Here is a 13,309-nt window from a genome sequence, read left to right on the forward strand (position 1 = left end):
AATCTTTACCTCGCCGAGCGAAATCCTCTGCAGAGGTCGACTTTGCCTTTCATCTTGATAAAATACCAGTTGTGTACTGGATCGATGTAATCTACTCGCCCCTCCCCCCAAATTTCAGGAGCAGACACGTGGGACGGCGAGTCACTGAAGAGGTCACAGGATATGTGATGAATGATGTCCAAACAAAGGACATAAAATAAGAACAATAACAAATCTGAAGTGAAAAACGAATATATAGAGCGTGTGTTTATTTATTATTATTATTATTTTTAAAGACCGTCCCGAAATCTAACATTTATTTCATTATACGATTTCACATTAAGAATCTAGCAATACAAATACACAAGCGTAACAAAGAGATAATATATTTTGCATAAAAGACCTGTAATATGGTATTGTATAATTCATATACAGAGTTAAACTTTACATTTAATCGCTTTTCGCCACCCCTATATTGAAATTATGCATCAGAATAGAAATAACATCTTAACATCGTATTTCTGCGGTCATATTTCTTTCTTCTTCTTCTTCTTCTTCTACTACTACTTCTACTACTACTACTACTACTACTACTACTACTACTACTACTACTACTACTACTAGTCACCATTATCACACTAATCACTACCACAACTGTTACAGCTGAGATTACCTCAACGAGAGGCAACACCGCAACAATCACCCTTCCCGCCAGCGCAACAACTATCACCACCACCACCACCACCACAAACACCATACCCACCACTACCACTACCACTACCACTACCATCACTGCTACGGCTGGTGTTGTAGTTATTGTTGTCTTAACTGACAGGCGGCGCGAGGCAGGACTGGAAAGTCAGCGAGGACTTGTGACGGCTGAGAAGTTGGCAACAGGTCGCCGAGAGATTCCGATGGCGTCGGCCAATTAGAGAGTGGCAGTCGGAGGAGAGGGTAATAGTCAAGCTGAAGGAGGGACAGTAGTAGTTGTAGTAGTAGTAGTAGTAGTGGTGGTAGTGGTGGTGGTGGTGGTGGTGGTGGTAGTAGTGAAAGAAGGAGTTGGTCATACAAATCTTCCACAGATGTGTGCTGATATCGAAACAGGAGGCACAGATCTTCAGATTTGAGATAATACAGACAAAGCTGGCGAAGTGATTTATACAACAATGACTTCAAGGTAAGGTATTGTAACAACCCTTCCTTATTTTAAACACACACACACACACACACATATATATATATGCACGTGTAATTATATAAGGACTTGTAGTAGTTAAGAGCATTCTTCCATGCTTGCCTGAAAATGATTATAGACATCGAAGCAGATATACAATTCGTGTGAAAGGCACACATTTCATGCGCAGGCATACATACTCACGCATATACACACACACACACACACACACACACGCACACACACACACACACACACACACGCACACACACACACACACACACACACACACACACACACACACATATATATATATAAATAAATAAATAAAAGGCGGCGAGCTGGCATAAACGTTAGCACGCCGGGCGAAATGCTTAGCAGCATTTCATCTGCCGCTACGTTCTGAGTTCAAGTTCCGCCGAGGTCGACTTTGCCTTTCATCCTTTCGGGAGTCGATTAAATAAGTACCAGTTACGCACTGGGGTAGATATAATCGACTTAATCCGTTTGTCTGTCCTTGTTTGTTCCCTCTGTGTGTAGCCCCTTGTGGGTAGTAAAGAAATAACACACATACGCACACACATATATATGCATGTGTATGTGTGTGGGGGGGTGGGGGTGAAAGAGTGTGTATGTACCTATAATTTGCACACATAGCTAGGGCCTCCGAGAAAAAAAATTGTAAGGTAGAAAGAGGTTGCTTTTGGGCCTCATCTGGAAAGAGATGGGAATCTCCTCACCGTGTCAGTGATGCATGAGTCCTCTACCTGTTGATCTTTATCGATCTCTACCCAACTATCCCATTTTTTGCATCCCTGGGACCCGGATCGTTGTACCAGCTGAATCCTATCTCTCATTAGCACTGTGTCTGGGAGGGGAGGCAGGCAGGCAGACAAATAGACAGAAAGGGAGTACATGTGTGTGTGGGGGGGAGTGAGAGAGAGAGAGTGTGTGTGTGTGTGTGTGTGTGTTTGTGTGTTTGTGCGTGAGTGTTTGTACACTGCAACGTTAACCAGGATTGTCCGAGCTTTGTTTACGAAAGAAACTTTTTATTTTGCGCGTAGTCCGATCAGTGCAAGCACTCACTCATTGACAGGTACGTTATTATTTCACGTATACATTTGTAATTAAGACGAACACTTGCACACACACATATATATATATATATATATATATATATATATATATATATATATATATACATATACGTACTATGTATACATGCATACAATATATATACATGTATGTATGCATGGGTATATTGCGAAATTTTTTTTTCTGGAGAACATTTTTCTTTGTGGTTGGGTCGTTGATGACCTCTTTCTAGCATATAGGATGTCCACTTAGTGGTCATCCCTTCTCATACAGATGTAATACAATTTTTCTGAATTTTCAGATTTTTTATATGCTAGCCCACTTGGTTTTAAATTGAATTAATATTCAATTTATCACCCTATGTATATATATATATATATATATATATATATATATATATATATATATATTATGCACACAACATATTCTGTAAATGTGTATGTACACGTATATGTACATACACACACATTCATATACATACGTGCATATATATATGTGTGTGTATTTATTATATATATATAATATACATTCAAAAATTTTCTCTTTTAAATGTTTTAAAAGAAATATTTAATTATTTACTATTGAAAACTTTATTCAAGTAAAAACGCTTTTAATACCTACTTGATATATTCGTATGTGTATATGTGTGAGTATGTGTATGTATATGTGTGTGTGTGCCTGTGGGTGCGTGCTTGCGGGTGTAAAATAGTCTATTTTTATACAGGCCAAAGATATTTTTATTCCGTGATATGTAGATAAGGTGTGTAAGATATGTTCTCACGGACAATCATTTGGCACAGTCAACATTTCCCAGCCTCTTGTATTGTTTATGTCGAAGAGGAAAGGAGATTGGGCGTGAGAGCGAGAGAGAGAGAGAGAGAGAAAAAAAGCGAGAGAGGGAAAGAGAGAGAGAGAGAGAGAAAGAGAGAGAGAGAAAGAGAGAGAGAAAGAGAGAGAGAATATTGTCAATAACCATTACAGGGTCTTCAGCTTAGATTTTCAACGTGCTTTCATGATTCCTAAATATTCTGTATTTATAGCTAAACTATTATTATAAACTGGTTAATTAGTCGTGACGTCTACCGACTAGTGACCATTAAAAGCGGTGGCCACTCTGACATATTTACATTCACAACATGCTTGATTATGGTCTCTTAGACGACCCACGTATATATATGTATATATATATATATATATATATATATATATATATATATATATATATAGCAGTCAAATCCTGACTCCACCTTGACTGCTATTTTTTCAGCGTGGTGGTATCTCTTGATACCCTGTATTATAATTTTAAATAATTATTACCTTTGATGGTTTTTATTCCCATGCTGACCACTTGATAAGATCAATATTTTAAATACCGATCTTATCCTATATATATATATATATATATATATATATATATATATATATATATATATATATATATATATATATACACACACACATACATATGTACAAACATACACACACACATATGCGCATACACAGTAAAACATGTACGTGTATACTATGTAACAGTTGGAAAACAAACACCTAGTGTAATGTAAATATAAACAGTAAATCATACACACAAGCACACATACACATTAATCATACACACACGTTGTTCTGAATGTATCCATGTGCATCCCTGTTTATCATTGTTCATCCCTCTATGTCCGTGTATCACTGTATATCATTGTGTATCTATGTGTGCATGCGTGTCATTGCATATACTTCTGTTTCTGTGTATCCCTGTGTGAACACGAGAATCTTTGTATATTCTTGGCCGTGTGTGAGTGTTTTGTGTGTGTTTAGATATGGCTGTGTTTGTGCAGTGTAGATTAAGTATTTGCATTTGAGTGAGTGTGTTTATCTTAAACGTGCAATAAGTTTGTATTACCATGTGCATACGTCTGTGCGTGTTTGTCTGAGGGCAAGTACACGAGTCAGTATGTGTGTCCGTACACATTTTCTCTTCCTTTTGTCTTTCTCTTTCTCTCCTGTCCGTGTCTCTTTATCTCTTTATGTCTTTCTATTCGACTGTGTACCTATGTGTAAAGGCGTATATATCAATGTGCGTGGTTGTGTGCGTGTGTACCTCTACCTGTAGTCTGTATATGTGGGTGCTTGTGGGCGTTTGTGTATGGAGGTATCTGACTATAAGATATTACAATCATATGCTACTAGTACAGCTCCCACCCAACCGTACAGGTTGTTAAGGAGATCTTGAGATATTCGCCTGCCAAATTTTCCACCCAAGCTGCACTTGTGAGATCAAGATTAAGCCTACTGATATACCTGGTATGAAGGAGGAGTAGTGTTAAGTGACTTGACGAAGGTATGGTGAAAATATTGTTGTGTTGTGTGTGCGTGTGTGTGTGTGTGTGTGTACGTGTGTGTGTGTGTGTGTATACGTGTGTGTGTGTGTGTGAATATCGCCTGGTTTACTAATGAAGGTGTTGGACTCACAATCTTAACGTCACGGGTTCGATTTCTATACACGTTGTATCCTTAAGCAAGACACCTCAATTCACGTTGTTCTAATTTACTTAACTGAAAATAAATACTAGCTGAACGTTTGCTGGTGCAGTATCTGCCCGCTGGATCAAGTGCGGAAGGATCAAGATGGTGCCTATGCCTCCTCTTCACTTCATAGACACCAAAAGCAATTTTACAAAACATTGTTCGTTACCGAGTCATTCTGGCTTTCAAGTAACAGCTATGATCTGAGTTTTGTATGTGTGTGTGTGTGTGTGTGTGAGAGAGAGAGAGAGAGAGAGAGAGAGAGAGAGAGAGAGAGAGAGAGAGAGAGAGAGAGAGGAGAGAGAAAGAGTGAGAGAGAGAGAAAGAGAAGGAGTGTGTGTGTGAGTGTATTTGCGTACGCGTGTGTGTATTGTGAGAGAGTAAACTTGCGAAATGTTTTCATTTCCCACAATTTTTAATTTCTTCTATTAATATTGGACTGTGTATCTAAATCCGAAGCTAACACAATTACATTATGATATACAGAACTAAAAATGCGATTTGATAATGGTAGGCGAGTGACGTTACAATATGCTTTATGGCGCCAGTTGAGAAAACGAGGAAAATTGTGGGAACACTTCTTCATGGGATTAAAATGCATCACTTTTACTTCAGTTGTCTCCGTTTTACTCTTGAATCGGGCTGGGATTGGCCACAAAGACAATATTTCAATCCAGAGGAGATCAATTTCAGATTAGAATCATAAAAAGATTGAAAAATATGAGGGATTATAAGACAAATATCTGACTGACAGAAAGCCTTCAAACAAATGGTTTACAATCTAATATCTTGACATATCTTTACTATATCTCCTCTGCTCATGAGGCAAAAGTTTTTGTACTTTTCGACTAGCAAATTGACTTCACGTGCTTGTCCATTTTCAAGAGAAGTCGCTATTGGTTACTTTTGAAGTCTTCCTGGAACGGTCAGTTTTCTTTACAGTCTGTCAGACGAAGGCCTTGATGAATATCACAAGGTATGAAAATACGTATTCGCCTTTATATATTTAATTCTTTATATTGAACACTCAATATTTCATATATTCAATAAGACATTCAATACTTCATTTCATTGTACCATCTATTTTTATATTATATACTATATATTCCATATTCTATATCCCACATTAATTTTACAAGAATATAAATAAAACAAAAAACAGACAGAGTTGGAACTCTTTTAAATAAAATTATATATATAAAATTATGTATATGCATATATACTTATATATAGTTTTTTTGTCTTCGTTGACTAGTTCTTCCTTTGTCCATTCCACCAACTTCTGCGAAATAGCGCACCACACCTACAGCCCAAGCGTTGATGCCTCTAATTAGGTTCCTGCCATCCAGATCGCATCTTCATAGCTTTTCCACTCTTCTGGTATTTTCAGAAGAAATTTTTCCGTCATCTTGGCATTCGTCATCTTCAACCCTCTCCGTTCACTTCTCATATGCGCTCATCATCTGGAAGTTGTACTCCACTGCTGTCTACTTTTCACCCTCTCAGTTTAATAACAGTGCATTTGATAATAATAACAAATGCGCTGCTGGTGTTGTTGTTGTTCACTGAAGATCCTGCAATTTTCAAAATATTGTTAAAATCTCATGTCATTATTAGAATGGCAAGTTTCAAATTCTTAGAATTCTGGGGTGTTTTCTAGTATTTATAACACTTATATTAACTTTGGTAATCTTCACGTGTGTAAACAATGTTCTACACAATTGTTTATCTTTCTCTTGACCTTCAAATACCAAACACATTTTTCTTCTTTCATCATTGAATTCTGAAATTACATTGAATGGTTGTTTCTCGTGTAGCGTCTCAAATGAGGTCCAAGCTGAATGTGATCTTTATCTTGGTCTTCACCATGTCTCTATTGTGTAATTTATACAAAAATGAAAACATGACGTAAAGCTAGACGGTCGGAATTATAATTAAAATAATTTCACTAATTCTTATGTTTTTTTTGCCTTTTTTTTTGCTCTTTAAATGTGTGTGTGTTAATGTCTGTAACAAATTCATAATCACTTATGAATATATAAAACCTTTGTTAGCCTGGGGGATAGACAAACAGAAAGAGATATATTTAATATAAGGAAACAGACATGCATACAAAGAAACAAACAAACAAAGCTGCCTGGTATAATTACATGCAAGGAAAACAATTGGAACCTGAGAAAACTAGCGATAGTCTGAACCGGCAGAAAAACAGAAAGAGGAGAGACAAGTTCTGGTGTTTCAGGTATGTCTCTTGGAACAAATGAGAGAATGCATTGAAAGGCTGGCTGCAGAGGAAGTTGAAGAATATCAAAGTTAAAAAATGGGTTGGACGGAAAAACTCTAACAAGAACTTATTTATAAATCGTATACATACATGAAAGATATAGATATAGATACGTAGATAGACAGGTAGATAAGCATAGTAAAATAGTTGTGTATTATTCATTGTGTACTTGTGTACAATTTATATGTAGCTTTGTGCATACATTGATGCCTGTGACTTTCTATATACCATGTCTGTATTTATGTGCGTTGGTTTATATATAATAGTATTTGTCTTTATGCATGTGGGCTTTTGTGTGTTATTGTGTGTGAGCTATGCGAGCATAAGTAGAAATACTTCCAAACGTTAGGTGTTTGGAAGAATTTTGCATTCTACTGCAAACTCTATTTCAATTGATGATATCCACCAGGTTCACACTATGTTAATCTAAAGATCCTTCACCCCCAAAGCCCCACCAGTCAATTTTTCTGGTCAAGAAACGATGATATCTGTTATAATCCAATAGAGGACATGACTCTAAACGTGGATCCTCCAGACAACTTCGAAATCTCCTGCAACTCTGCTGGACAGTTTCCTTGTTTAAATTTGTGAATGCTGCCATAATCCTTGCCTTTAGTTCATCTTTAGTATTATAAGGAGTTTTTTTGGTCTCTCGCTCAACTGCTCCCCACACATAATAATCAAGGGGTTGCAGTCTGGGGAGTTAATTAGCTAGATGTCAGGGGTAATGTGGTCGCAGAAATTGTCTGACAGTCACGAATGGGTTCTCTTGCTTATGTGACATAGTGCAGAGTCCTGTTACCAGATATAGGGTCTTCCAGCAGCCACCTTCTTGATCCAGGTCAACACTACCTCCTCCAGGCACTTGATGTAGACCTCCGTGTTGAATCTGAGGCCGTGTGGGAAGATGAATGGAAGCATAGCATGATGTTGACTGGATATCTGATTTTTATCACTCTCGGTACATGTCCTCAGATTACACGGTCCTCAGAATGACACTCAAACACTCTGAAATGTTCGTATTGGAGCTTCCGGCGCGAATGTCAAGCAGCACAGCTTGTTGTTTCCAAAATTATGGCAGAATAAATTGCATCATGGTCCTGTTTTTCTCACAGACGGTACCCAACTGACCCTACTATACTGTGTAGAGGAAAAATCAAAAACAAAAATGCGCATGCACGAAATTAAAAATATAAAATAACGACAATTTACCCATCGCATCCTGTATGCTTGTGTACGCGTTTGGTGTGCGTGTATGAGTGTGTGTTTGCGCGTGCGTATATGTGTGTATGTATAGTGTGTGTGTGTGTGTGTGGTTGCACGTAACTATGTGTGTGTATTTTTTATGGCTGTCCTGATGTCGGTTTGTTTACGCCCCTGCAACTTACCAATAGAAGAAATATCAGGCTTAAAGATAATTAAATACTGGTGTCAATTCGTTTAACTGAAACCTTTGTAATGATTGAAACGTGTAAAAGATAGACACATACACACACACACACACACACTTACATATATTCACACATTTGTACTTGTTTATATATACACATATACATTTATGTTCATATATATATATATATATATATATATATATATATATATATATATATATATATATATATATATATATATATATATATATATATATGTTTATACATATATATAATATACATTCATGCACAAGCATACGGACAACTTCTCTAGAACTATTTCCAACTCTTTCAATGCGATACCTTCCCTGATTCTTATCAGTTATACATACTAGAAGCGATTTAATCATTTATACCTTCTAACCCTGTAAGTCTCTTAATGTTTCTTCATTCTATTTTGTTTATTTCAACTTCCCAGTTTATGATAAGACACGACTTTTTCTTTGAACAAAAATTTACATCGTGTACTATTAAGGCGGTTGAAATTTCAGGAAAAACATGGCATCCATAAACTTTACTATTCTCAGGCAGCATTTTTCTGTACTTTGGGAGTTTCGAGGGGTCGGAAACGGCAAGCCACCTGAGCACCATATCTAGTTTAGTGCAAAGTTCAAATCCTGTCTTGGTCGATTTGAAATTTTAGATAATATTCAAGCATTGGTTCAATCGGTGGGACTTCTTTTCCAAATTGCTTTCATGCCTAATCAAAAGCGAAATATATATTTTTATTTTTTAGTTAAAAAATATTTTCACTAAAATAATAAATAAAAATGGAAGTGAAAATGAAGTCTTCTTATTTGCAAAGAGTCTATGAAATAAACAAGATAAATTTCTCTTGAACAAGATGTTAATAACATTGTTTCCAGCCTATCATAATTGTTGGCATTTAGATTTGGTTAATACATAAATTATTGTAGCTTACCACGAATAATTCAAGAAATTCCAAGAATCACAATCTAAATTCAAAACATCTTGGCTTTAATTATTTTCATTCATACATTATTAGTTTTAGTTGATTAGAAATTGCAAGTCAATTGTGTCCGGGCTGGTATCTTACCAGCTACAAATATAAAGTTGGAAGAAAGATTCACAATTCTCATAAGCACAACCAGAATGAGATTCGGGTGTAATTTTGAGTCATCGATCTTTGTAACAAAGGATCAACAGCTAGACACGTCGTTGTTAGTAATTGTATTAATATCCTTTTACCAGTCTCCTTTTATATAAAGGCTATACACGCGGGAAATGAAATCAATAAACTCACACTAATGTGACTGGTAACCAGAATTATTTTCCAATGTGAATAATGAACCGGAACTTTTTCAACGTCTGACGCTAAAATTTTGCATAGAATAAGAACAATGAAGAGAAGCGAGGAGTACTGCTAATTTTCCAAACCTCTATTCTATTGGCTCTCATTGAATTAATGCAAATGAACATTTATTTTGAGACATAACACCCTGGACTATTGTAGTACATAGAACTGTTACAATTGAATTTTTGGGGATAGAATTGTTGCCATCGAAGTGGTTATAATAAAGTAAAGATCTAGTTAGCATTTACATTTTTATATAGTAAAGACTTTGTCTCTAACACATTCCGAAATTTCCTCTTTTTAAGTCATTTACGATTGTCGCCTGAACACGGTAAATGTAACGTTGACAACAGCAAAGCTTTCGGCTGATCTTTATCTGACTAGCTCGTGCCGGATATACTTCTATCTCATATATTATCCAATAGACTGGAAGTTTCTTGATGGTGTACATTGATACAAAGCTCAGTTATGCTTTATATACTTCCCCTAGCTATTAGCTCTGAACACATACTCTTCAAAGAAGTAATACAACCCGTCATTCTACGATAACCTTTCGCCTATAAAATTCATGCAAGCACCTCCAAGATATGTCACAAACGGGAAAAAAATGAACGTTTAAAATATTTCCTTTATGAGATATGATAAACTAGTCTCATTCAACAGCAAGCAGACACTCAATTCAACAGACATTACGTCATGTCTACTGTCTAACACAGACATCCGACGTATGTTATTTATCAGAATACCTAATTACGTTCCATGGTGACATTGTGTATGCATGTATAAATGTATGTATGTTTATATGTATGTATACACACCCACACCCACACCCACACGCGCGCGCGCACTGATGTTTGTTTTTATGTTCAATTATAGCAAAAACAACTTTACATTAATCTGATTGGTGAATTTATACTTTTGTAGAGTACAAAATTATTATTTGACTTTAACACAGGCCAAAACTTCAAAGTCACTGCCGATAATACTTTTGTTTCACAACATTATATATATATATAAGCTACTATATATATAAACTACTATTACTCCTAAAAGTAATTTTTTCATATTCCTATGGTTTTCTTCCTATACCTCGATCCGTGGATCTTATATATATATATATACATAACAAACTTTGGTTGTAGAAGAAACAACAAATTTAAGTCATCCACTTTATATATCACATCTCGAACATTTAATCACATATAAGTGATGTGATTATTAGTTGGATGACCTTAAATTTGTTGTTTGTTATACAACCAAAGTTTGTTATACTCGTCTCATTTACTTGAGCACTTCTCTTGCAGTCCTATTAACCCTCTTCTTCCTAATAGGAAACAATCACTATTATATATATATATACAAACACATACATACATGAATTCATACATACTTAAAGCCCACATAGATATACAAGTGCACACACCCGTATAGGAAATGCAGTTAATGCAATGAGCTCCAAAAATGTATAAATTTAGCAAAATTACACTGCTGGAGATGAAAAAATGTTAATTTTAGAAATTGGTTATGTTCATATAGATGACAACCGTTAGAAAATTTCTCTTGTTATTACTTTATATTTAGATGAATTCATATTTAGTCGTTCATTGATATATCTATCAATGGGCGTTGTTTCTGCAGCAGTCACTCAATGTCAGTATCGGAACAGCTGTGAAATACAATCTTAAAGATATCATAAATGACAACATTGTATCAGAACGCCCTAGTAAGAGTTGAACTTAGTTTAGAAAAAGAAAAAAAAAAAAAAAAAGAAAAGAAAAGAGAGAAGAGTGAAGTCTTACTTGATATAATTTTTATCATATTTTCTAATCTTGAATATATTTTACCATCGAAATTACACGATGAATACGTATCAAAAAGGAAGTTAATTTCATCAGAAACTGTGTATAGCTTTACTTCTGTTATATGTTCCATCTGTATCTCCCCGTATTGCCAGTGACTAATGTATGCATCAGTATATGTGTGTGAGCTGGGAGAGTCTGTGTGTATATATATATATATATATATATATATATATATATATATATATATATATATATGTGTGTGTGTGTGTGTGTGTGTGTGTGTGTGTGTGTGTGTGTGTGTGTGTGTTTGTATGTGTGTGTGTGTGTGTGTGTGTTTTGTCACTTCATTAACCTAATTCCTTCAATTAAGTTGATTTTCAGAGAAGAAATTTTGTTTATGGATTCAAGTATTTTAACGAAGTGTTCTCTTTTACTGATGATGCTAACACGTCAATAATATAATATTAAGATCCTCTCTCTCCATATACATATATATGTATATATATAACATATAACACATATATATAAATGTTAATACTTTGCGTGTACCACGTCCTCGCGTTGATACATATATATTTATATATATCTACACACACGCACACACACATATAAATACCAACCTCGAGTCGGGTTATACATTTTGGATACCCTCAAGAGACGTACTCATCCACATAGGTCGGTTATCTATAGGGGCGATGGCTTGGCTATCGGAGCCCTGGGAACAGTGAGCAAAAATCTCGATAAGTACGTGGAACAAATAGGGGCTGCAATAAGGGTGGAGCACCTGCAGAAAACAGCACTGCTTGGAACCGCTCGAATACTCCGGAAGGTGCTCGAAAAATAAGAGGTGTTACCTTAGTTCAGTGGTAGTGAAAAACTGACACTGCAATACATCTCCAGTGTTAGAAGCTGTGCAAAATCAATAATAATAATAATAATAATAATAATAATAATAATAATAATAATAATAATAATAATAATAATAACATCGAAATGTACCTTAGGAATGAGAACCCAGGTTCGAATTTTCCCCAAGACACCTGATGAAAGCTGAAGGGTATATGAGCCGAAACGTTGTGTTAACAGCAAAAAAGATGACAAATATCCGTCAAATGTAAATAATGTAAATAATGTATATAATTCTTCATCTCTTAAATACAGAACTGAATGAGAATTTAACCTTAATTTACGTTGTCCAAACACTATTCATGTAAAACAAAACTTATGTTTGAGGAATGTAATAGGATATTTTGGGGATAAAATTCAGAAGTTGGCTTTAAAGTAGAGGAGCTGAGTTACTTTTCGCCTGTCTATCACTTTGTGATATAATTGTTTACACTTTTCTATCACCTATTGACAAAAATGTTTACACTTATATATATCACTGGATGATAACAGGCCCTATCACATTATCATGTGGTTTGATCTGTAAGTTTCATACAAGAGAATTCTTGACACCAAATAGATCAACACAAGAGCCGTAATTTTCATTAGAAAACAAATCCCTCCGCTTTTAAATTTTTACCATTTACATTATAACATCTACAATGATAAGAGTTTTTCATCACACCTATCTCTTAAGGATTTCACTTGTTATGGCAGCATATCCCTGCTGTTTATTCTATTGACTTACATAGATAAAAGAGTCGAGTTAGCTCTGACACCCTGGAGATCAACATTGCAAGGTCTCAAGTACATCGTTCTCTAATC

General features: G+C 35.4%; 1 protein-coding gene across 4 annotated transcripts in view; it reads left to right on the forward strand.

The window, feature by feature from the left end:
- Positions 1-668: 668 nt before the first annotated feature.
- LOC106870936 (thrombospondin type-1 domain-containing protein 4) overlaps positions 669-13,309 on the forward strand; it is a 131,757-nt gene continuing 119,116 nt past the window's right edge. The window contains exon 1 of one of the 4 annotated variants that reach the window (XM_089360997.1): positions 669-1,156. In XM_089360997.1, the coding sequence (XP_089217123.1) occupies positions 1,146-1,156 (11 nt within the window). In that variant the 5' untranslated portion in view covers positions 669-1,145. Of the gene's footprint in view, positions 2,250-13,309 lie in introns of all 4 variants that reach the window. The other 3 variants (XM_089360998.1, XM_089360999.1, XM_014917177.3) reach the window with 3 other exon arrangements.

The sequence above is a fragment of the Octopus bimaculoides genome, chromosome 12 (assembly GCF_046866305.1).
Source record: "Octopus bimaculoides isolate indiv1 chromosome 12, ASM4686630v1, whole genome shotgun sequence".
Classification (NCBI taxonomy): Eukaryota; Metazoa; Mollusca; class Cephalopoda; order Octopoda; family Octopodidae; genus Octopus; species Octopus bimaculoides.